Genomic DNA, 25952 nt, shown 5'->3' with positions numbered 1-25952 from the left:
AGGCAGGTGATATGTGCTCCAGAAGTTGTGTGTTTTTAGTCCTGTACAAAAGTAACTTAAAAGGTTACACTGAAAACCTGGTTTATTTTAAAAAGAGTAAGGACAATGAATGCAGTTTAATTCTCCAGGAGCATGGTAAGTTACGTATACACATACAAAAATAATAAGGTGAGCTTTGGAAGTTACTCTAAATCTTATAAAGAGCTGTCACTAAGTCAAAACTCATAGAGCTTTGGAACTCGTGAGCAAGGAAAACATCATCGAACCCTGGCACCAAAGGTGGGAAACACCTTGTCAAGAGCTTTACCACGCACTTTGGAATTGTTATCGCTGGTATACAATGGAATAACTCATTTGAAGTCTATTATTTTTTAAAACATCTTTTTCTTCATAGTTCATTTTACTGCCCGTCAAACTAATTTAGCAACATCACTATTCACTGACGTTTTCCTTTAAAATAATGTATTTTGGGAATACAGAGCCAAAACCTGAATATAACCCGGGTGGGCCAACACATCCCAATTCCGTAGCATTTACCATGTCGTCTATGTAGAAGCTTTAGTTCATACATCTGCAGGATCTGTAAAAGAAGATCCCCAGATCCCACCAGAGCGTAACAAACTCTGCTGCTGCGCCAAGCAGTGCCACGCACGCAGGCCAACGCGCTGTAAAAATCTTAATCCATCTACAAAGCACGGGGACCTCTTCAGAAGAGCAAAGTAGAACTGTATCACCTATTTACATTAAAGTCCATGAAAAATAAGCTGATCAGAGCAGCTTAATAAATACTTTTTTCGTTCATGTTTTTTCATATTTGTTTACTTACCACATTAATCACCACCAATTTGCTTTTTACAGATTCAGTAGTTGATAAATAAAGCAGATTTTTAGTCACGATTATAAATTACAACCAACAAATCCCACAGTTCATTCTTCTGTCCGTACAAACTCCCACTTTACTAGTAAGAGGGAAATTCTGTCCCAATTTCAGCATCTCAGATTACTCCTGGTGTTCGTGTTCCTGTCCTGGGATCAACCACCGAATGCTCTCTGTTCGAACAGTAGCGTACATGACAAAGCTAGCCAGGAAGAGCAAAGAAAAGAGAAGCAGCCAGTCTATGCCTTTCGTCAGAACGCTGGGCAAGGGCCCTTCCCAGTCCTCCTCCGTCACAGCCACATCGCTTTTAGCTTCTATACCTAAAAAAGAAAGCACTAGATCAACACCACTAATCATAAAATACAGAGAAGTTGGTTGTATTTGGAGCTTTGTTCCTGTTCTCACATTAAGGTGCATGTACAGTTAGACTTAACATTTTGGCGAGATGGTCCTGGTATGTTAACATCTATCTAGCATACAGTTTACTGGCATAAAAACATATTGATTTTTATGTGTATTTTTGTAATAGGAGAAGCTTGTTCTATCCTTCCACAGCCCAGCCTTGTGTAAGTTTGTGGGAGGTTTTTTGTTTGTGTTGTTTTGAGTATTTCCACCATATTAGCAAATCTAACAATTTCTGGCCTCTAACGAAGGCCCTTGTAGGCCTCATAGGGCACAAAACCCATAGAGCACAGCGAGCAAGGAAAGCAGCACCCAAACCCAGCACGGTTTTCGTTTTGGTTTGTTTTTCTTTACAGAAGCACAGAGAGTTGGCTGGCGCTGAGCTCACAACGTGGACAGCCAGATGATGGAAACTGGAATCCTTTTGTCTCCTCCAGCACAAGAACTGAAACCGTCTTATCCCCCTGCCGCTGTCAGTCTTACATGGCTCCGGCAATGATCCCAAGGTTCATCTGCCTTTATTCCCAAACTAAATATTTGGGCAAGAAGATGTGCTCAAGCCTTCCAGCACCCTCTCCAGCTAAGCCCCACTGTTTCCCACTACTCCGTGACAACAGCCAAATGAGTTGAGTTTCTGCTTTCAGCACACCCTGAGATCCAGCTCACTACAGCAGCTGATTGTATAAACCTCTGCCGGGTCTTCTCAGGGTCTTCATGAAATTTGTTTAAAAGAACAAACAACAAGGAGAGGAAAGCTTTGTTTGGAGCTAAAAATCAGCCTGTTCTTCCTACTGACACATCAGGGCTGATTTACATACCTGTTTGATTAAAAATGAAGTCTTTCAGCGTTTCCAGCGTTCTGTCTGTATGATTAAATCTAGCCATAGGTTTAGCACCTTGGAAAAGGAGGATATTGGGTACGGCCACAGTTCCAAATCTGGTTGATAAACTGATGGACATAAAGCAAATACAAAGCATGAAGGAAAAGAAATCCACTAGAGAGAGAAATAAAAGACAGTCACAATACAGCAAGTGTCAGTTTTACTAAACTAAATTGTCCCTTTATAAGAAAAAAAAAAATCACTCCTGTTTTTAAAACACACAACTTGCTAACAGAAATAAACTGATGCTAGAGCACAGGAAGTGTAAGTTACCTGCTGTGCTGAGAGGCATCCAGTGCCAGGAACCGAAGAGTTGGAAATGCTCGAGGTAAAGAATTAAAATGAGGTGCCAGACTGGCAGAAAAGCGGCACCACGGCGTATAGAACAAGACTAACGTACAGTCACTGCTGTTTGGGTTTAAGAATTCCATCAGGTCCTTCAACAAAGCAAAAGAAAAACAAACATGGACAATTACATATTTAACAGAGTTACATTCTACGCAGGAATGCATAAGTCAGCAATCAATTAGATACTTGGCAATATTTATCAAGTAGCTGTACATTTGTTTAACCTTTTTCAAACAGATGGAGAATTGTATGTAACCTCTTTTAAAGGTTATTTTAAAGGTTTATTACTTAATATATATATATATATACATAACCATGACAAGAAACAAGCTGGAAATAGACACTGACAGTAAGCATCATTAACAACATCAGAGACAGACACTAATCCATGCAGCATGAAAGCTGACAGTTCACTGCACGCACACAGAGGAGAGATGCAGGCATGTGGGCTGAGCTGTATCTCCGTTGTTTTTTTTTTTGTTCTGAATGACAGAAAAAGCCTCCTTGCTCAGACATTGTCTCTTTTTGACAGCACAGAGAACATTATGCAAGGAAATCCATTAAGTCAAAGACAGAAAAAAACACCCACACGGTGCTGACGAGGCATCTTCCACCATCCTCACACCATCACCAAGCAACGAACCGGGTGATCTGCTTACCTGAGACACGTTCAGGATCTGCAGTGTGAAGCGGTCGATGCCCGTGGTGTTTCTCTCCTCACAGTTCACTTTGGGAGCTTTGGCGCTGTCAGTAGTATTCGGCTCCTCGGTGGGCGCGGGCAGCACCGTCTCCAGCCCGGCCTGCTCCCGGCCCTGGCTGCCTGCCTGGCCCAGGGGAACCGCAGGGCTGCTTCCTGCGCCGCAACCATCGCCTCCGGCCGCCGCATCGCAAACTCCCTTGGCGACGACGGAGGCCTGGCCTTCCCTCTCCTCCCCCGGCACCACCGAGAGCACCACGGCCTGCTGCGCGGGGAGCCCGCTGCCCAGCATGGCGTCCGCCATCTCCGCAGTCCGGTACCGCACCGGCTCGCCGCCGCCCTGCGTGGAGCCGCTCCCAGGTGAGCGGGGCTGCCCGCCGGCGCTCTGCTCCGTCACCGCCCCTGTGCCGGGAAGGAGAGATCAGCTCCGCGCTGCGGCCAAGCCCCGGCCTCCCCGCGCACCGCCCGCCCTGGGGAGACGCCACACACACTGCCCGGTCCCCAGGGCCCACCCCAGCCGCCGCCACCACCACCACCGAAGCCCGTCGTCCTCACCTGCAGGGAGGGCCCTACCGAGCCAGGCCAGCGCCAGCAGCAGCCACCACATCCTCGTCCCGGACCCAGCCGCTGCCCCAGCGCTGCGTCTCCCCGGACAACGGCCGCTTCCGCCGGAAGCACTAGTCCACTTCCGCTTCCGGTGCGTCACCGGCGTATGTGCGTGCGTAGAGCGCAGCGGGGTCGCCGTGCCGCCATCTTGTCTTGGCTCGGGATGGGCGGTGGCGGCAGCACCGCCGGTAGAGGCCGCGGCGGGGCTGGGATGGCGGTTCCTCCGCGGGACCGGCTCTGTGCCGTTGGCTGCTGGGAGGGCGAGCTGCGCCCGGCGTGCGCGCCTCCTCCTCCGACCGCTCTCCCTGCTGGTGTTTCCCTGGGGAGAGGCCGCCGGGCGGGGGGGGCAGCGCAGGCCGCAGTGGCGGCGACACGATCGCCACAGCGGCGTTCGTCTGCGGGCTCCAAAAATACCGCCCTGTGTCCGTGATGCTCACACGAGGGGACAGAAATCGGCTGGAGCTTAGCAGTAAAAGACGAGAGAATTCAGTTCAGGTCCCAGTCTCTGGCAGTATTAAATACAAACAGTGTATTTTTAAACGAAGTTTTCTCGTGTCAGCCCGGCTGAACCCGCCTGTGCAGCAGCGACACGGGGTTCATTCGCGCTGTCTTCGCAGCCCAGGGCCAAGTTCACCGACAACTGTACCGACACGGTGTAACAAGTTTCAGTCTGCTGAGGCTGCTGGAGCTCGGCAGGCATCTCACTGTTGATTTAAATTAGTTCAGGTCAAAAATTCTTGCAACAGGGGAAATGTCATCCCGAGGACTTGACAGGATGTTATGATTGAAGGGTAATTGAGAGGGCACACAAACGCACCCTGTGGTTCATTCCAAAAGCGTGTTTTGTTACAACCCGGTGCCACAGCCCTAAGGCTCTGCTGTGAGCAGGTCTGCCCGACAAAGGATTTGCCTAAGTCCACCCACTATAGAGAAACACAGAGTCAGTTTGGGATCTTTGCACGTGAAAACTAAATTTTAACCTACAGCCAGGCTGGGGTAAGGGTAAAAGGCTGCAAACTAAAGGCGTATTTTTTAAAGCCAAAAAGAAAAGACGAGCTCTTGGCCATCAGCGTGCCACCAACGCCCCCAGGCTGAAAGGCAAGATAAGTATTGTGGTATTTCTTTTTAGGAAATAAGATAATATTCCTCCTGTCACAGAATTAGTACTTGCTTTCTGTTTAACAGTGAAGCTTCAGGACTATTTGTGGCATTTTGAAAATGAACATAGTACTTCAAGATACCCCATTTTTTACCATGTTTCTTCAAACTGCCAGCACCGCACAATGAGATTTTGCCAAAGCTGTGCATCTGTCAAAAAGTGAATGAAAATTATGAACTACAAGAGTATGAACCATACACACATGCTGGCAAAAAAGCAAGGAAAACACTACACGAGCATAAATGGAGATGGGCGTCCCCTTTATTACAGAAATGGGATTTTTGTCTTTGTTTTTACTAGCGGACACTTCTCCAACTCCTTTCTTATAATGCACGTTTTCTTGCTTGGAAGTTTTTTTTCCTTTCAAAGTCCCATTTGCATAAGCATTAATATTGAGGACATAAAAGTCTAAAGATATAAAACATGAGGATTGCACATAGAGAGAAAATAATTAATTAGATCAGCTGACATAGACCAAGCAAGCAAGCTTGAAAGCAGAAGCCCTGTAAGGAATCCAAGCTGGTGCAGATGAGTCAGGAAAAAGCTGCCCCATTCCCAATTGTCCTTATCTTTGTGTTCAGACAAAGTGGTATTTTCAACTTAAAAACAATTTTCCTTTTCCTGGTCAAGGACCGCAAGTGGCTCCTAGCTCTCGACTCTGTGCCATCAGGGTCTCGCATCTCCCCTACCACAGTCCTGGATGGCATTGGGTCTCAAACATGGGTGATGATGTTCCAAACATTTAAAATAACAGATAGCTTTCTGGCAGCATACCTCCAGCTGAGACACTTCCGTGGATTTAATCGCAACAGTAACACAAATCAAAAGGTTTGTGCAAAACTGTATTCTTTTTTATGGTGACTATAATAAGTAATCTGTTAACAGAACATGGATGAACCCCCAAGAATTAGAGATTGTCAGGCTTTATCATACCTAACTCGCAACAAACATACTATTCTGGTGCTTATGTATTACAGAGAAGGCACATTTCTTATGATGCCTGCCAGTTTTGTTGCAGAACTGTTTTCAGTGGCTTATATTTTTCTGATTTTTAATGCCAAATGTCTGTTTTCAGGAAAAAAGTCTAGTAAAAAAATACATTGTTTTCCATCTATTCAAAAATTTTGGACACATTATAAAAGCTCTGTTTGCTAGGGAATGATCTGAAATTTAGCAAAGAGGAAGATTTGCAAAACATGAGTCTTTTATTCCACCCATGAATAAACACCAAAACTCAGTGGTCATTTGTGCATCTTAGATTTCAGGAGCTGGACTTCTCCCCTCCCCAGATTTCAGTTGTGCTGGGCAAGCTCCTTCATGGCAAGAGATGGAGCAAAAGAGGACACAGACTGGGATAAAGAGGCAATGCCGGGACCTTCACCAAGACCAAGGTTTCCACTCGTGTAATCCTGACACGTTCTCACAGCGACAAAATTCCATATATTCAATAGCGCAAAGATGAGGTAGAGAAAAACATGACGAGCATTCAAGTCAGGAGTGCCGGCTGAGGTTGTACGGGCAACTTAAAACTATCCCTATATTTGGGATGTGTGACTTTGCAATCTTTGTTTTCTCCGTGTGGCTGCAGTTGAATATTTTTATTTAAAAATATGACTACTTGAATAGCAAACACACATTTTAATATTATGCATATCTCAAAGGTCTACTCTACGTAATCAAACTTGCACTAATTGTTACTATGATATTTTTTCACTAATTACAACAAACTTTTGTAGTATGGAAAAAACCAACATGAAAGGCAGAAAGATTTATCTGCCTCAGATCATTTAAACAACACTTAAGAATTCCACAACATTTTTCATCTTCAAAGTAGTTAAACTAATTATTCCTTCCAGCAACCCTGCAAGATAAGCCAATATTTTTGCTGTGTTTTTACCGATGGGGAAGAGGAGACATTGCCATCCCTAGGCCATGCAGGGAACCTGGGCAAGAGTCAGCTCCAGAACGCAGTAGCTTTTGGGCTGCCAATTCTGTACGGTCAGGCCACACCTCTCTCCTAAATGTTAAACAATAAACACAGAGCCACAGGCAGAACCCTTGCATGGAATGCAAGACAGCGAGTCAGCCCTTTGCTTTTAGGCATTACAGCTTTAAATGATTAACTGTCAAGAAGAATCTTCATTTGTCTTGGTCCAAAACCACACTCTGTTGAGCCGGCATATTTACTAGGTACGATATCACTACTTTACCCTGTACTATTTGTGCTACTTTAAGAGATCACACTGAGAAGGTACAAAACCATAAAAATGCCAGTCTAGCCCCAAAGCAAGCCTTGGTGTCTCATCATACACATAAATGAAATTATTAAAAGATATAACCGTCTTAAAGACTCCTTCAAGATGTCCAGCTTGCGTAGCTGACACCCCAGCACTGCTAGTCCGTCAGCATGAATAAATCATAAACTGTTCCTGTCATCAGAAACTGCACCTGGCCTCGCACACCAACTCTGTGTCGAGGGAACAGACTGCGTTGCGACTTCTACGGCTCAGTTCATTACACGGCAGAGAACACAGCAGCCATGGAAGCAGTCAAGCGACTTCTAACACAGCTGAAAAGCCTGTATTCTTGTATGATATAATTTATGACTGACTTAATATCTAATACTTAATGTTTCATTACAACCAAGAAAATAATCCATTCCACTCAAGGAACCACATCCAGGAATTGATTTTTAGACCAGGACATGGCAGACTGTAGTTGAACTCTGTTCTGAACATAGCCGGTCATCTTGAAAACCAAGTATTTAGAATGACCAGAATGGCCAACACAAAAAAAAGAAGGAAAAAAAAAAAAAAGGCATCAGGTGTCTTTTTCAGGTAAAAGCAACTTAAAAGTCTGCAAAATAACTGCAACTGTTATTTAAACTATTTCAACTCTAAAGGTATTCAGGGCCTTTGAAAGTACATGGAAGAGAAAACAGAGGGTGCTGGAGAGCGAGGGGAGGACATGCACCAGCAGTCTAGACTGCAGCTCCTGGCAGGCAGGGCTGCACAGTTTCCCCCAAAGTTACTGAAAAACTTCAGTGGGGGGAAGAAAAAAGAAGAGGCATTGGGTGGTATGCAGAACATGTTACCAACAAAGATAAATTGGAATATTGCTAGAATACAGGGATAAATACATCTTATTAATCACAGAATAATTAATAATGACCACCATTCCATGAAGTTTAGTTTATGACTACTCTCAAATTGATTTCCATGTGCCAGAGAGGAAAAAAAGTTAGCAGCTTACTATTTATATGTACACAGCTATAACTCCTTTCCTCCACTCTTCTTATGCTTGAGTGAAAGGATAAGAACAATTAAGTTACTGTAGCAGCATTTTCAAGTCACTAAAAATAAGCAACATTCCTCTATTTTCTGATACCTGAGAATTCATGCAAGCCTTTTGCCTTAATTGAAATATATGGGACTCGCCCGTAACAAGCAATGCACATCTCATACTGAAATTCAGAAAGCAAAGTATGCTGGAAGGGTGGGCTTATTTATGCAATTTAAAAATCGCACAATACAGTGGCCTCCCAACTCTCCCAAATCCTGTATGCATTTTGAAGTCCACACAGGCATGAACACAGTGTATTGCAGTCAGATTCAGTTACACTTCAGGGAGGCAAGGGACAAACACAACCAGCCACCAGATTTTAAGTGAAATCTGTACAAGGTGTACCAAAACATTTCAGTGCCAGTTCGAGTCCCTTAACTATGATTGAGCCGTCGGGAGAACGAACAGCGTTCCCATTTACAAGCGAGAAGGCCTAAGGCCATTGGTCTGGTAACGCTGTCAGTAGGCATCTGCAGTCAGAATTTAAAAGATATTAAAAAAAAAGCCCAGAGAAAAAATTGTTAGGTTTTAAAGTATTAACTTTATTAATAAATATACATCCATATGATGATGTAAATACAGATCATGAACACTACTCCATTCCCATACACATAATTGCACACGAGTAGCTCAAGTTCATGGACATAAAAACATACACAGTATCTAGTCAGGCTTTTTACAGCAGAGGACGGGGTGCTGATACTAGTTATTTAACAGATTACTGTTTCCCCCAAACTAAACCTGTGGAAAAGCAATTGATGAAAGATTGAAGTATCAGAAAGTGGTTCAAATTTCAGAATACAGCTTTATCTATTTGGAAAAAAAAGAAATCACAAGGAGAAAGGTCTAGTCTCTACTAAAGTCATAAATATATTTAAGCAGTGTTAAAATATATGCATTAAAATAGAGAAGAATAAACTTCTTTTGTGGTCAGAAATGAAGTCTGCAGTTCAAAGTATTTATGATTGTTATCAACTGTTTTAACTGCCAACTCTAAGGATAGCGTGAAACATTATTATACATACAACAAAGAATAGCAGAGTCACAGCTAATGAAACCATCGGACAAATGACTTCACATTGCTCTGCCTTTTAAAGCTCTTCAAAACTGTGGGAGGGAGTTAAATTCTCATCTGAATTACTCTGTGTATTGTAGTTCCAAGTAATTCTTTTCACAGACACATCACTTTTCACTGACAAGGCTTGGTTTTGTCCTGACTGAACTCTAAGATCTTTCAGACAAAATTAAAATATATTCATTCAGAACAGAGATCTTTAATGGCTCTTGATACATAGTTATTTTGATTAGGTCAAACTAAATCCAAGCTATAAAGAGCATTGCTTTAATGACAAAGCTAACTGCTGATTTTAAAAATACTCTTTGACATCAGTCAGCCACTTCTGATGGTATCTGATTTTTTTCTGCCAAAATATGGTGCTAGCATCTTGAATATGTCCAGTGCAAGACTTTATAGTAGCAAAATTATTTGGTTTTAAAGTTTAAGTAAATTTAATCAGAAACTGAATAGTAGTTACTATATGTATATTAAACAGTGAACTTGTATAGCATCATTAAGGAATAATAGCAAGCTAATACATTTCATTTATGTATAAATAAGACGTTAGAAACTTGATAATTAAAAGGAATTATTAAAAAACAAACTTGACATTTAGATCTTCTGAACAGTGTTAACACACAACAGTGATCCTAGCTTATGAATAGTTGAATTATGATATATAATATAAAATAAGCAATTTACCTTACAAGTAATGTTTTTATACTATGGGGGGAAAAAGCCAGTTTTCCCATTGGTACTAATAAAGTTTAGGCATTAACATGCTGTTTCAGTGTTTGTCACGGAAAGAAAAGTGTGGAAAAAAAGCACAATGTATTCTGCAGATTATACATAGGAAAAGCAGAAGTATTTGAAAATTCCGTTTCAAGTTGACTTTGAATCTCTTAGCTTCTTTTTTCTTCTCCTCACTGCACGGCACCAGTGAACTACAGTCAGACAGAAAATAAACCAGCATTCGCAAATGCCCAGCAGTGCACTTCCGGTCTCCTTGCTAAATCTAGAGCGCCGAGCAGCCCATTAGACTCTCTGAACACTTTCCTACTTTATGCTCATCATTTCACAATTGACAACGTTAATTGTTTTTTTTACTGGGATTATATTCCACCTGCTATAATTAATAAACACTGTAATGAACAGAAATTACTTAGATGATTTCATTATTTCATCAGCATACTTGAATACAAAATTCATTATACTAGCAGAACAGCGATACATCTGCATTATCTCCTGACACACAGCACAGCACCATCGAGTCGATGCACAAGTGAGAAACGGAACAGGAGCAAACAGGATAAAGAGGAGGAGGTAAGAAGTGGAGTTTCTCCAAGGTACAGTGGTGACATGCAACACGTTCCTTGTCAGCGAGGTGTGACACTCCTGCAGTTACTACATTCAGCTGAAGAGGACTGCTTTCCCAGCTGAGTTCAGAAAGAACTTAAAGCAGTCTTTTGTTGAAAAATCATCTGATTAAAAACAGCCAATACAACACAGATCCTGAGGGTGAATTAACTCACGTTAGCATTTTGCATGTGTCAGAAGTTACATCGTTCTGAGAAAGATTGCTAAATTTCAGACTTGCGAGTTTGTTGAGGAACAGAACGTATAACTGGATTTCATAGCTTCAGCATGAAGAAACTATTTTTAGTAGCAGTTTAGCTGCCATTAGTTCATCTATCGACTAAGGAGCCATCCAGTACAGTTGAGGTTCATTGTCTGAGTTGCCAGTGCATACACAGTTCCCCCAAAACAATTCAACACACCTATTGTAAAGTACAGCATAAAGTCCAGCTCAATATGTGTTAGGCATCACTGGAACACCTGAAGGCTTGCTGCTTTTTTCCTGATAAAAAAGGTATGAAACATGACATCTGTTTCTTAAGTTGTCATCACTGAAATCAAGAGTTCTCATCAAAATGACAGCAGGCCAGAATAGCATTTATGTTAACAAAAATTATCAGCATCATTACTCATTCAGCACAGGCTCAATTAACCCAAATTTTTCTGCTCCCCCAAATCTGCGAACTCTATATATTCCCCCTCCCCACATTTTTGGAGCTACAAATTTATCAAAATGTCATATTATACGTGAAACAACTTAAACGTAAACTTTCTTCCAGATTAAAAAAAAAAAGCTTTAATTCCAGTAAAATAAATTTAGAACAAACAATATGCAACATTGATGATTGATTTTTTTGAAGTCTAGATTAAAGTATTTTACACACACACGCACACACTCTCTCACACTTAAAAAAAAAAATTAAACACACCCAGCTGAAAAATGGAACATTTCTTCTGGAAGGAGGGAAGGTTTTAGTTTGAGTCAAGAAAGGTATTTATAGTTAACCAACAAGGTTTTTTTTCAGCTTGCATGCATAGATGAATTACTTTATATCTGGGGACTAGCAGTGCAGTAAACTGCATCCTGTTTGCATCAGCTATACAGTTTGCTTTTATAAATCATGAAAATGGTGTCCTTTGGTAGATATATAAGCTTCCATAACTTAAATATAGTATAAGTGTCAAACAACGAAATAACTGTATTTCCAGGAATATCTGGCAAAACTAAGTCTGAAAACTTGGCAACAGTGTCTATTTAAAAAGTTTAATTTGTAAACATTATAGATTAATACTTTAAAAGCTATTAAACTGTCGCCACCTAAGCACAGATTTTAAAGGCAAAAAACAGCGTAAATAGCTATTTACAGATTTAAGAACATACTGTTTAATATTAACCAAGTGTGTAACTTGAATGAACAGTACTTAATTTCTTATAAAATATTTCAAATTTCAAAGAATTATTTGTGGTTTGGTATATGTACTATTAGGCATTTCAAAATTACAGAGCAGAATCCTGTAACAGCATAACGAAAAGAACAGCTATCACCTAAAGGCAAATTAGCTTGTATTAATAAGGCGCTGTGAAGCTGTGATGTGCTGTACAAATGCTCAGTTTCCTTTAATATTTTCAAAAATATTTTTGGAGTATTAGTTGAAATTGTCTTACTGCTACAACTCCAGAAACAAGAGACACCTGAAATCAGCACTTTAGAAAAAAGGTTGGGTTTTTTTGTTTGTTTTTTTTTTTTTTTTAAGTATCTATTTGAGGTCTGTAGAAGCTCCCGCAGAAGTGAAAAAAGGTAGCTTGCAGCTTTCTTTGTCAATTTTTCTTATCAAGTAATAACTCATCTGGCTAAGTTCCTTATTGTGGGGTAGGCCACACCATGAACCAACAGCCAGCTCATTCTGTCCTCCTTATTTCAATTATTTAATGCATAACCATACAACTAGATTTACCAGAAATTGAATGTAAAACTAGGGACATGGACATTACATAAGTATCGACACCAAGGCATATGCAACACTTCAGACTTGCTTATAAATTATGACTTAAAACCAACAAAACCCCCTTTAAACCAGCGCCTTCTCAACATTGCTTTAAGTTACTGAATTGCACTCATAGGCTATGTCATTATTTGAATAAAAATAAAATCTAGAAACTCAGACTTAGGCAAACACTACAACAAAATGCAAGAAACATGCCAAAATTCAGAGTAAAGCAGATTAGTAAGGAGTTACTAATTCCCCCCTTTCATTCATTAGGCTGTTTCATTTTGCTACTGGTTTCACCAGCAGCATGTACTCCTCTGTTATGCACCATAGGGTAGGGAAAAGCTGCACTGCCACAAGTATAACTTAGATTTGCAAGCCGTGATAGAGCTTTAATGCTACCTGGAGGTCTGCCTGGGCTGACTTTGTATCCTGCTGCTTTAGTTGTACCCAAGGGTCTGCCTGGACTTGTCTTAAATCCAGCTGCTTTGGTGGTCCCCAGGGGTCGACCTGTGCTGGTTCGGTACCCTGCTGATTTTGTGGTCCCTGATGGCCTTCCACGTTTACCAGATCGGTTGAGGTTTTTCTTTTTCTTTAGTTCATCTTTTGTCTCTATATTCCTGCCACTTGTGGTCTGCAAGTGTGATTCGTTCAACGCATCTTGTCTCTGGCACGCAATTGGTTTGTGGCTGACTGCGTGGCTGTATTTACTTTGCTGCGTGGCATACAAGTCAAACTGATCGGCAGATCTCACATTGTCTTCGTTAAGGCAAGAACTCTTGCCAGTCCCACAGAAAGCTGTATTACTGCTGGCAACAGGGTGCATCATTTTCTACCAAAAATAAGAGAGACAAATATGTATCAATATATAATACTACAGCATTCCACAAGTAAGAATCTTTCAAAAGCTACCTCTGTTTCTTAAAATTAGTCCAAACTACTTTGTCTATTTTTAGTAAACAGTATTTATGTCAGTAAATTACTTTTTAAAATGAGTTTTATTGCACTTTCACTTGAGGTTTTGCATGGTAACCTTTACGCATAGTTAAAAATGACAATTTAAACCATGTATTATTCAGGTAGGTATAATTAGGGAAGAGTAGTTAAAGAACTGCACAAAAGCATTTCAGCAAACAAGATATACAACATCCGCTCACCCACTACAATTTTAAAACCTTTCTAACTGAATCTCCTCTCTTCCCTAAGGGCAAATTGTACCTGACAAATGCAGTAGCTGTCATGGTTTAACCCCAGACAGCAACAAGGTCAGGGTTGGGGCAATCCCAAGCACAAATCCAGGCTGCATGGAGAATAGATGGAGAGCAGCCATGGGGAGAAGGACTTGGGGGTGTTGGTGGATGAGAAGCTCCCCATGAGCTGGCAATGTGCGCTGGCAGCCCAGAAAGCCCCCCACCCCCTGGGCTGCATCCCCCGCAGCGTGGCCAGCAGGGAGAGGGGGGGATTGTGCCCTTCTGCTGCGCTCTGCTCTGGGGAGACCCCCCCGCAGTGCTGCCTCCAGCTCGGGGGGTCCCCACAGCAGAAGGACACGGAGCTGTTGGAGTGGGGCCAGAGGAGGCCCCGGAGATGCTGGGAGGGCTGGAGCCCCTCTGCTGGGAGGACAGGCTGGGAGAGTTGGGGGGGTTCAGCCTGGAGAAGAGAAGGCTCCGGGGAGACCTCAGAGCCCCTTCCAGTGCCTAAAGGCGCTCCAGGAGAGCTGGGGAAGGACTCTTGATCAGGGAGGGGAGAAATGGGATGAGGGGGAACAGTTTTACACTGAAAGAGGGGAGATTGAGATGAGATATGAGGAAGAAATTCTTTCCTGTGAGGGCGGTGAGCCCCTGGCGCAGGTTGCCCCAAGAAGCTGTGGCTGCCCCATCCCCGGAGGTGTTCAAGGGCAGGTTGGACGGGGCTTGGAGCAACCTGGGCTGGTGGGAGGTGTCCCTGCCCAGGGCAAGGTGGCTGGAACGAGATGATCTTTAAGGTCCCTTCCAATCCAAACCATTCTATCATTCTGTGCTAAAGCCCTATCTTCTGGATGGTAGAAGGGTGACTCTCACCCGCATGTTACTGCAGGCTAACCTCAGTTCCAATGGACAAACTGATGTCCAGCTGCTAGAAGCCACATATGGTCACTGTCAAAATCACAAGCAACTATTTCTAAGTAAATTGGTTATGCTTATATCCATCATATCAAATCCCTGCAGCACAGGTACTAGGGTAGAATCACAACAATTAACAATATTACTGGTATTCTAAAACTTTTTTACTGTTGATGCTTCTAAATACCAACTGCACAGGTACTGCCTCAGATCTCTTAATAGTGGCAATAGCATAAGAAGCCAGTAAGCGCTCAAGGAGCAACACGATGGTGTTTTCACTCATTCAACTGTATCAGTTCTACAACTTAATGAGCTGCAAATACTCAGTTTAAGATAATAATATTTAGCCACACTGAAAACAAGATTAAGCCAATCAATATCTGGCACATCAGAGTACTTCTGCGCCCTACAGTCATGCTTAGGACACCAAATATTTCTTCCTGCGGTAAATTTCTCTAGTAGATAAGGTCTGGAAGATTTATTGTATTTTCCCTGCAGTAGCTCTGGAGTATCACCTACAGCATCCCAATTTAAATTCTACCATTGATTACTGAATTTGTTTGGCAGTTATGAATGTCTCCTCCCAGCCAGAGAGAAAGCGTACAGCAGAGACGGTCTATTTACCCAGGAGTAAATCCCTGTGCCCTTTTCTTCTGACTCCCTGCTGTAACACCCAATTTACCTTGGCTTGTCAAATGCGCATTACCATGTGTGCATTACTCTTGTGCAAATATATGAATATGGTTTTATGTCAAACAGTGAAATTATGATAGTAATACAGTTTAGATATTAGATAGTTCCAGCAGAGATTGTCTGAGTGCTACAATTCCAGTGTGTTGAATGGGGTAAAGCGGAACAAACGTGAAACCACTGTTATTGCAGGTGTTGACTAGCAAATGAAACAACTAAGAATAATTAGCAAGCCTGCACTTAGCAAAGAACAAAGGAAGTAAGCTACAGGTCAAGAGACCAGACAGACTTTTCTGTGCAGCAATAAAAAGGAAGCTTAAAGTTTTCTGGAATCAGCAGAAAAAAAATGTTACCTTCCTCTAACCCCACTAGAATAAGGTCCCTGATATCACAAAAAATACCTGAGATTTTTCATGATACATGATTGCAAACAGAAGGGTTCTGATAATGTACTTCTACTGCTGAGAGAGTAAGCCCAGCGGCTCTGAAAGGCTATTCATCTGTTTGTTGATACACTAGAGGATACTTGGAGCGGTTAGCAGCATTCTTGTCTCTGTGCTCACTTTAAACGCAGGAATACTGGCTTCAGCCCCAAAAAGCAAGCCGCTCCAAGCTCGACTGCCACAAAGAAGGATCAGTTCAGCTGCCCAGCATCTGAGGAACACTCCAGAGCAGGGAGAAGGCACTGAATAAAGTGGGGGCCCCTGGTAGTTCTCAGGAGACCAATCACTGCTCAGACTCCTTCCTATGTTACATTCTTATTCTCTGCTTTTTCTCCTCTTTAAAGTCAGGGGTATTTTTCCTACAGACACCATCTATCTTTCCTGGGGAGAACCACTGTAGGTACTCCTAGACAGTGAATATATCCTGCTGTAACTGGCACATGTTGCAGCTTCATCGCCATATGCATGTGGTTTGTGTCTACTGCAATATCCCTGAGAGCTCTCGACAAACACTAACTTTACATACAAAACCTGGCTAATGCTAGTTTACCTTCCATCTGGCAACAGCCAGTATCACTCTAATTGATGACAGAAGAAAGACGTACAAATCAGTAACTGTTTAAAATTTCTTACAAGAGGAAGCTTAAAAAAACCCGCAATCTTGGTGGAAGACTGCCAATGGGTTTTTTTTTTAATCCTTCCCCCTGCCTCTCTGCACCACTTTTCATCAAACCATGAAAATTTCAAGTAGTAGCCAAGGTTTGTATTCTGTGGTTTACGATTTAAGATTTTTTTTGAAAAGTTTAAAAAAGGAAATCTGTAATCAAGCTTAATTACCCTAACATGGACATCTCCGGCACAATTTTACTTCATTCACATTACAGTGGGGAATAAAAGAATGTAGTGAGTCTATCTGTAGAGTGGAAGCAGGTTTCCTGGCAGGGAGATGTACAGTATAAATGAGAATTGGTATAAAATGCAAAGCTATGCCAATTTAAAAATCACACTCTAGCTAAATTGTATAGCCAAACACATACAACTTTGTGTGCAAGCATTCTTAAATAAAACTGGCCAGAAAAGTTGCCAGCAAAATAGAACTTTCTTGTTTTAAACCTGTAAATAAACACATAAAAAATATTTGCAACAGTTTACTTAAATATTTTTTTAAACTGATTCAACTGACTGGTTGAATGTGTAAACAAACAGTTAAGATGAGGCATTGTAGTAACGAAATTTAGTCGTATTTCAAAAAGATTTTTACTGGAAAGTGGCTGCAGAGGATTTCCTGCATGGATCCTTTTCTATCTGGTAATTTATTTCTATACAAATGCTGGGGAAGGGAGGAGACAACTGGATAAGCCAGCTTTGGGAAAAGAGAGGCAGCATTAGAGCTTCCTGTGCAACGAAGCACAGAAGCTCCGCTGCTGCTAGAAATAAAGAAACAAACAGGACCATCCATCTGGGACCCACATATCTTTGCTGCAGGGGGATTTCTGGACGTGGTAACGACCCCTCTTTTTAAAGTATAGCTGCACTGCCGCTCTCCTGAGTACCTGCCAAGCTAACCTGCTTTAGCACTGGTGAGGTGAGTTTGAAGTTTTGTTTTGCCCAGATGACAGCCAGGCTGCTGATCGGTCAATACATGACGTACGAGGCTGCCATTAAGATTTTTTTTTTGTATTTCACAGTCAAGCTTGATACTGTTTGCTTTCTTCTGCTGGGAGATGAAACAGAAAGCATATTATAGGCCATACAGATGCAGCAAGAACCTTAAGAAATTTCAGCTAACTCCAGTGATATTACAGGTTTTGGACAGACAGAACGAGTGTATCCTTGTATCCCTAAATACATGTTAACATACTGCACAGTTCTAGCTGACAACTGCTAAAGCTTCTGTTACTGGTATGGCCCATCTCCCTCTAGGCTTGAAACTATGCAGAAAATCCCCATTCATTTTTCTTCATTTCATTACATAAAAACACCCTCTTGGGTTATGACACGATGCTGCCTTTAGCTTTCAAACATCACGCCCTTCACCTCCTTCACGGGCAGAATTTAGCTGCCAGCATAGAAAAAAATGGAAACTTTGATGAGCAGAGAAAGTACGCAAGCCTCCTCGAACAGGCACTTGCTCATTAAATATTTTATACTGACTACTGGACCTGTGACCCATTATCTGCATTAAGCAGAATAATCAGTTCCAACCTAAGAAGCAGGCTCTGGTCTCACCCACCCCAGCCTGCTTTCTGTGACTACAGCCTGGTTAGCACCGGAACAGACCTGACTCAGCAAGTGCTTTTGACTTATGGTAAAAGACGCTTCAATTGGAACAAAAATGAACAAAACTGGAAGTACATCTATACTACAGCTTTTCAAATGACAAATACTGGGAAAGGTAAACTCCTATTGTCAACAGGAACAATCTTGCTTTTAATGAGAGTTAGTATATAAAACCCACTCATTTTCCTGAAGTTTTCCACTGCCAAGATTGTAATGATTTCAACAGTATTGACGGAGCTGTAGGGGGCTGCAGCAGTACATTTTCATCATCGTCCAACCTCACTTACAGCCAATACATACAAAGTATAAGACATAGTACTTAAAAACACAAGCAGCTACAAGTATTATTTCTGCACTAGTACTCTGGACGTCACTTCTACCAATTAAAACCGCCGGAGCAGAGCACAGGACCAGCTCTGTTCAAGATCTCTGCATAAAGAACACTCTATACCACGTACGACAGCCCAGGGGCTGCAGGCCCTGGGGAACGCCAAAGCGGGCTCATTTTCTTTGCAGGGGGGAATTTAAGAAGCAGCAGCAATATTTTCCCTTTCAAGATTGCAACAGAGATATGGCATTGGTTCTGCTCTTCCCTCTTAGGTTAGCGGGTGTGAGAAATACTTTCATCACTCAGTTAAAAGAATGACTTATATCAATTTAAATTTTTTTCAAGTGTCCCTTTTATTGTTAGCTCCTTTTCTACATGTTAACTCTTGCTAAAGTAGGGCCTTACCCAATTTTTAAAAACCTGTAACTGCTTGTTTTCACAATGTTGCACCTTACCTTGAGTATTCCCATAAATGTAAATATTTGAAAATACTAAGTATGAAATCCTACCAGTGGCACAACATACACTGCAAGACCTGAACCTACATTTGAAATCTAATCTATTCCTGAATCTAGATAACCAGTTTCTCCAAACTGTGCTTATGAAGCACTTTCCGCATTTGATTGCATAATATGTTTTTTTCTCATCATTTGACACTAGGCACACTATATTAAATATAAACACACAAAATAAAAGAAACAATTTCTTTACAGCACTGACACTCTAGAGGTACTACATGACAACACGAGACTACAAATTGAGGAGACAACATAATTTTGAAAACAGTTTATTTCTCAATTATCCTTAGTGCAAAAAGACTCAGAAATTAAGAGTTCCCCAAGCAATACAAGAACTTACAAGTACAGTCCTCCCCCCGGTAACCCAGGGTCATTTTCTTATGCAATGGAAGTTAAGGGAAGAGTTATTTGGAGTTGATATACCCACCCCCTTCACATTCCTCTTCCCCAGACGTGCCAGGCGGAGGGGGAGCCTTCCCTTGAAAGGGGGCTGTGACTCCTGGTCCTTACTAGACAGCTGCCACCTGGGTGCACCCCCATGCCTCCAGGAGTTCAAGTCTTTTGACTCAGACACCCCTGAAGAAACAGTGCTCTCCAAAGCCTAAGCCCCAGCTTTGTATTAAGGACAAAGATCCGCGCTGCGCTCACGAAGATTAGATGTTGTCAGGCACTAGCTAGGCTAAGTGTCAAGCAAACTGTGAACTTTCAGGGATCATTCATGATTTGATTGCAAAACCAGGCAAACAAGTAATTGTTAGGCTTTCTAACCTTAAAAAACGTCAGTCATATCCAAGGGCAGAGTATTACTAGATGCTACTAACATCAGTAAGAATGTCAGCTGACTTCTTCCCACCTCAAAATTAAGACCATATAACCGTGTGATGATGAGAAACAGGACACCCGAAAGGGTTAAGATAGCTTCACAAAAATTACGGAAGATCATGTGAATGACTTAATTAACTGTGTACCTCCAGTTACACTGACACAATTGACAGTTTGGTTTCATAATCAATAGAAACCACTCTCAATCCGCATTTTTACTGAACAGGACAATCTTGTCCTTTCCTCTTCTCCCACATTCCCACTCTTGCCAACACTAACTATTGTGCAAGACAAACCAATACCGGGGATCTGACCCAGGTGAAAACTAATCCAACAAGAAAGCAAAGGCAATAGTTGGCTGGCATTGAGGCAAGAGCGGAACAGAAACACACATTCCCGTTAGAAGCAAAGGGACAGACTGAGGTCCCAAGTCAGCCTAAGCTGCGCGACCCACCGGCTGCCACTGATCCACTCACTCACGGTCACAGTTACTTAAAAAACTAACCAGACCTCAAAAAGATGACTTTGACAACAGATTCAGAAGACCTGAATGAAGGGTATGACAAGTCCCAAACGCAGCAGAGGAAATGGAGGTTGGGGAAAACCCCCACAGCTGGGGATGTGGCAGCACAGAATCAAGGCATCCATCAGGCCAGAGAGACTGGCTTAGAAGAGTAAGGTTGTGAAACTGCACCCTGATTACTCTGTGGTTCTGTAATTACCAAACTTCAAGGCAACCCAAATATGCATGTGAATGACGGAGCAGGTAGAGGTAGAGGTAGATCTTTATAAAGAAAGGATTATTAGTGTTTGTGAAATTGTTCTTTCACCTAAAGGAGCTATTCCCAGGTAAACAGGAACGGACCTCGCCATAGCCTAGAACAACAGCTTTGAGGAGCTGGAGGTGCTTATTCATCTCCATGGGTGTTCTCGCCCACCCGCTCTTCTCCCCAGGGAACAGACCTCGCTGTAATCTAGAACAATAGCTCCCAGAGGTAAGAGGTGCTCATTCATCTCAGTGGGTGTTCTCACCTACCCTCTCCCCCTCCTCCCACTAAAAGATTTTGAAGTTTAAGAGATGGATCAAACATCTCCTTCCTGATGTGCACTTCCACAGTGTTTCCCTGCGACAGGACTAGTGTGAAAGGCTCCGGACACTTGTCAACACACCCAAAGACAGCCACTGCAGCGTACTTAATGCTAGACTGCAGAAAGACAAAGTCCACTTGTTGAATCTGCTCAACAATGGTCAATGGACAAACACGCGGGACTTTTTTTTAAAGTTGCATCTAAAATCTGAAGGATACAGATAAAAAAATAAGTTGTAAGAGAAACTGTGGCATCTGAAGACTGACATAAACTGCAATTTAATATAATAACCGAGTGTTCTTCCTACTCTTTCATTTCACAAAAACAAAAACCACGCGGATCAAAATAACTGTTACTTTCTCTGAAGAGATATCCAGAGAGAAACGCATGCAAATTAAAGGTGCAACTACTCACTAATTAATTACCCCAGAAGGGCTATGCACAAATAAGGATGTACTAAACTATCTGTAACTATCTGCAAGAACATACACCATTCACGTGCCTTATGCTAGAACACAAAGTGGCACCGAAGGAACATATCAGAGGGTATCCAGACACCCTGACATGCAGGTGAACGAAGGCATTCGCTACTTGGAAATACATCCATGGACTGTATGCGTGCATTAAGATCCCACACGCCAATAGAAATATCCCCTAAGTAAAAGCACTGCATATACACCATCCCCACGCAGGAGAGCTGTGGGTGCTGAAGGGAATTACTAATTTCCAAGCACAGCGGAGAGGCCGGGCTGGGACGCAGCAGGAGGGCCCAGCTCCACCTGAAGAGGCCAAGGGCCAGCTGAGGGGACAAAGGGGTTGCCACCAGCGCCAGCGGGCCAGGCGAGGATGGGGGTCGCCTCGCATGTCACCTGTCTTGCGTGGGTGGCAAAAAACAGGGCCCAACCCAACACACACACACACACATACCCCCACCCTCCTCCACGGCCCAGGGTGCGGCCTCCTCCCCCCTCCCCGGGCCGGGGCGGACAGCGGGACGGGGCGGCGATGGCGCAGCTCCGCTCCCGCGCCTCCAAACAGCGCGCAGGCGGTTTCCCCCGTGAGGAGACCGGAGGATCCCCCTCAGCGGCAAGGCTGGACGCGGCCGGCGGGGGAGGGGAGCGGAGCGGAGCTGCGCTCCGCTCCGCTCCCCTCCCCCGCCGGCCGCGTCTCCATCTTGCCCGCCCGCAGCCTCCCACCGCGCGGAGAAGGGGCCGGGGGACGCAGGCCCGACCCGCACCTACCTGAGGGGATCGGGGCGGCCTGCAGCGCGGCGGACAGGCGGGCGGGCGGGAATGAGCAGCCGCCTCCCCCACACCCCGCCGGGCGGCTGCAGGGAGCGGCGCTGCGGCGGGCGCGGGCGGGAGGGCGGGGCGCGCTCCCGAGCGGGGCCGCGCCGCGGGGGCGCGCAGCGAGCGTGCGCGGGGCGGGGCCGTCGGGGGGGCTCCTCCCGCCTCTCTGAGGCGCTCACCGCCGCCATTTTGTCCGGCGGGCGGGTAGGCGGCGGGAAGGCGGCTGAGGTGCGAGGCGCGCACGGAGACATGAGGGCCGAGGTGAGGCCAGCCTGCCTGCCGGCGGCTTGCTTCCCCACGTAAGATACGGCAGGGCCGCCTGGCAGGCACGGAGGCTGGCCAGAAGGACACACGGGCGAGCGATCCCCACAGCCCTGGGCCTCCGTGACAGGGCAGGGGAACAGGGGAGGGGGTTGCTGAGCAGCAGGGCCAGCACAGGGACATCATTCCCGTTCTCCACCTCAGCAGTAGCAGTATTCTCATTCTGCTTTGCATCTGGCTCCGAAGGATAAATCACCAGTTCATTGTACAGCAAAATAAACTCCAGAACACACCCCCATCTTAGAAATTTTGTAAAGAGCTAAGCATGTGCATGAAAACGCCCCGTGTTTCCATTACTTTCATTTGGATGGAGGAATATGATACTTTTCTATCCTGAAAGTACACATGCTGCAACCCATTACAGAAGAATCAAGCTTTAGAACTGTATTACAATAATGCATTAGGTTAGTTCTCTTTTGCAATGAAGACAGCAGCCATTTCCAAGGTAACTCATACAGGGTCAAGTTCATGTACCATTAGCCACTGGTGTCTTACAGCAGCGGCTCCAATGAAGTACTGTTGATTATATTAAAGATTTTGCCCTACTCCATCCATCTGCATTCTAAGGGTTTACTAAGAGCGCAGGTATTGCAATGGCAATTAACTATAAAAAAAAAAAAGGCTTTGAGTGGGAACAGCAACTTCAACTATTTCCAAAGATATCCCATAGAAACAGGAATTTTAAGTGTGCAGTGCTTTTCACAATTCTGACCTTTTTTCATCAAGGTCAACTGTAGTGACACAATGTGACAGCCTGCTTTGTGGAGGGCTATGACCAACAGATTTGTTTTATCCACATTTGTTAATGACTGTAACAGCATCAATGCCACCATATACTCATCCAAGCCTTCCTGCCCTCTGTTAGCACCCTTGGGCCATTGGTATACATACACCTTCAAATCACAGGGTCTAAATGAGCATATAAGTCCTTAAATGACTGACATCTGAAAGAGCCTGAAAGATGTTCTGCGTTATTCAGACCAGGTCTTAGAAAATACAAGTAAGAACGACCAAGCTAAAAAGAACCTCCAGCTTTTACAAATGGCTAATTCTGTTTTTCTAAATATTTTCCTCTCCTGCTGTTGTTTGGGGAGCTGACTGCTGTACTCCAACCCTGTGCTATTCCATTTCTATGATACTTGGAACTCTTCAGGCCAAAAATTGCTGTGAAACATCCTGCCAAGATGATGGTTCATTTTTTTGCCAGTGCTTCTTTAATGCATGCAGGCATCCTCACTTGCAATATAAGAAAGCAGCAGGGGAAAGCAGCATTTATTTAGCTTAATTTAGCAAATGATTCAGTTTATTTACGAACCTCATCTTTCTGCTGTTTTTAACTCGTTGGAAATGCCGCTGCCAATCAAAAGTGGTAGAGTTCGATACTTGTTTGGTATCCTGTTATTTTCCTTCTAGTATCTTAGCCTGGAAGGTGGTGGAAGCCAGGCCTGCCTCAGATTCATCATTTATCTAGAAGAAATCATCATCTCAACAGAATGCAGAAGCAGTCAGATAATAGAGAGGAGTGAACTTGTAATCTGAAGCAGTGAAAGGTTCCATCCCAAGAAGCTGTGAAACCTGAATCGGGCCGTTGTTGAGGCTATCGCCGGCAGACTGGCAGAGCGAGATCTAAATGTCTGACCTTGGAGCTGGACGTGCCTCCGTGAGGGCGCTGGGTCTGTGTGACTGCTCTGTATTGTGCTCCAGGCAAACCCACGCCAGATGAGCCAGCTCTGCTGGCCACAGTGCTCAAAGATTAATCTGGTAGCAACAGGGTCTGGTTTCCTCATCTGCACACTGTGCTAATAAAAACAGGAACCAAACAAAAGATAAATTGGGCTTGTGAAAGCTTCCCAGGGCCTGAAGCACGGCCGTTACTCAGGTTGTGAATCTGCTTCCTCCTTTTCTTTCTCTAAAGGACTGCTCTCGCTAGCAGTAGCAAGCGATTACATTAATTATCTTTAAGGTAAAAGATGCAATGAAATGCTGCCTCTCCCTACACCTGAACCGCAGAGTCCCATTCTCCTTCTCCCTCACTGGAGATCTCACCGGTGGATCCAAATTTTCAAGGAGGGGAAGGGCCTAAAAGCACAAGTTGTTCCTCCTCCTAACGCAGGAGCTTCTCGCTGGTAGCACACTGAGTAAGCCGGGAGAATTCAGTACCGTAACTGCCACAACCTCCTGTCTATTTAACTATGAATTATTCGCGCTGATAATTTCTACAAATTCACTTGCTTGCTAACATGCACAGGCAGAGGAAATACAGGTTTTAGTTAAGATAAAGAATTTTCATTTAGTGCAACGTTTTCTTTGCTCAGCAGTTAGTTTCAGAACAGTTGCCCAGTGGTATTTATTGTTCTGAGAAACATGTTTGTGATGATAAACTTTGTACTTCAAATGGGCAAAGTATAAAATAACTTAAGAATCATATGCTCACTCTACAGTGGGTTATTAATAATTTCTTAGCTCACTAGAACTACTTAGGTCTGAGATACTAATTAATTTACCTCTGCTTATGCTGGTCAGCTTGACAATTTTGTATCTCAGTCTGACTAAAGAAAAATATTTAAATCTGTTTCAGATGAGAAGTCTCAGAGAAGCAATGTTTGCGTGGCGATCACTCAGACTAATGGTCATTTATTTAAAAACAATTGTTTCCACTGTAGCTAAAATTATGAAAACAAATCTTCCTGCCTAGCATTGTATAAACATTTTACAAAATGTACATTTTGGGACAAATTTGAGTCCAGCTGTGCGCCTTTTATCTTTACATTTTTAGGTTGCTCTCTGCCTCTACTCCCCCCATAGAGCCACAGTTAGCTGGAAGCCAGAATTTCTTCTGCAAATGCCCGAGCTCTAAGAACACAAACTTGTTTAAGCTGAGACCATATTTGGAAGAGATCTGGGTCAAGAAAAATAATCAAAGGAAAGTGCATTCCTGTAGCGTCACGTGAGGAGGAGGCCAGAACGCGCAGGCAGGGCCTGGCGCTCACGCTTGGATACAGCGAGGGGGCCGTGCACGACCTTCACGCGTAACTTGCTGTGAGCAGGCTTGTGGCAAGGGCTGGTTTTACACCAACGTTTACTGAGAAGAAACTCATCAGCCGATTTAAGAGCATTCAGGCAAATTTAGAATATGCTCTCTTAATAGAGGCCTTCAGCAAAGGCTTTCTTAATAGAAGTGTTCAGCAACACAGCATCCTAGTACGTGTCCATGGCAGAAAATTAAAAATTAATTTTGGCAAGCTACACAAGGCTCCATTCTCACAAATAAACGTACCTGCCTCTCTAACCCTGTTGCTAGTTTCGCTGAGGTAACAGCCATTTATTATGCATGTTTACATGTCTGAAGGACTGAAATA

The 25952-nt window shown here is 43.4% G+C and overlaps 3 protein-coding genes across 5 annotated transcripts in view; 1 reads left to right on the top strand and 2 right to left on the bottom strand.

The window, feature by feature from the left end:
- Positions 1–25952, top strand: part of SAR1B (secretion associated Ras related GTPase 1B) — a 186680-nt gene that overhangs the window by 83115 nt on the left and 77613 nt on the right. The window lies entirely within an intron of this gene.
- Positions 91–3828, bottom strand: TXNDC15 (thioredoxin domain containing 15). The gene is made up of 5 exons (XM_082489874.1): positions 3761–3828; positions 3168–3607; positions 2434–2597; positions 2098–2228; positions 91–1197 (listed from the first exon to the last, which is right to left on the bottom strand). Exons 1-5 carry the CDS (start codon positions 3810–3812, stop codon positions 1001–1003), a joined length of 984 nt encoding a protein of 327 aa, XP_082346000.1. The 5' UTR covers positions 3813–3828; the 3' UTR covers positions 91–1000.
- Positions 8837–25952, bottom strand: part of LOC309677144 (UPF0461 protein C5orf24 homolog) — a 19500-nt gene continuing 2384 nt past the window's right edge. Inside the window, exons 2-3 of one of the 3 annotated variants that reach the window (XM_082489877.1) lie at positions 13117–13546; positions 8837–11227 (exon numbers count right to left, since the gene is read on the bottom strand). In XM_082489877.1, coding sequence (XP_082346003.1) covers positions 11187–11227; positions 13117–13543 — 468 coding nt within the window. In that variant the 5' untranslated portion in view covers positions 13544–13546 and the 3' untranslated portion in view covers positions 8837–11186. Of the gene's footprint in view, positions 11228–12146; positions 13547–22224; positions 22357–25952 lie in introns of those variants that run through there. The other 2 variants (XM_082489876.1, XM_082489875.1) reach the window with 2 other exon arrangements.

The sequence above is a fragment of the Vanellus vanellus genome, assembly GCF_965231255.1.
Source record: "Vanellus vanellus genome assembly, chromosome: 13".
Classification (NCBI taxonomy): Eukaryota; Metazoa; Chordata; class Aves; order Charadriiformes; family Charadriidae; genus Vanellus; species Vanellus vanellus.
The sequence above is the reverse complement of the archived record's forward strand: the minus strand, read 5'-3'. Positions and strand labels throughout refer to the sequence as shown.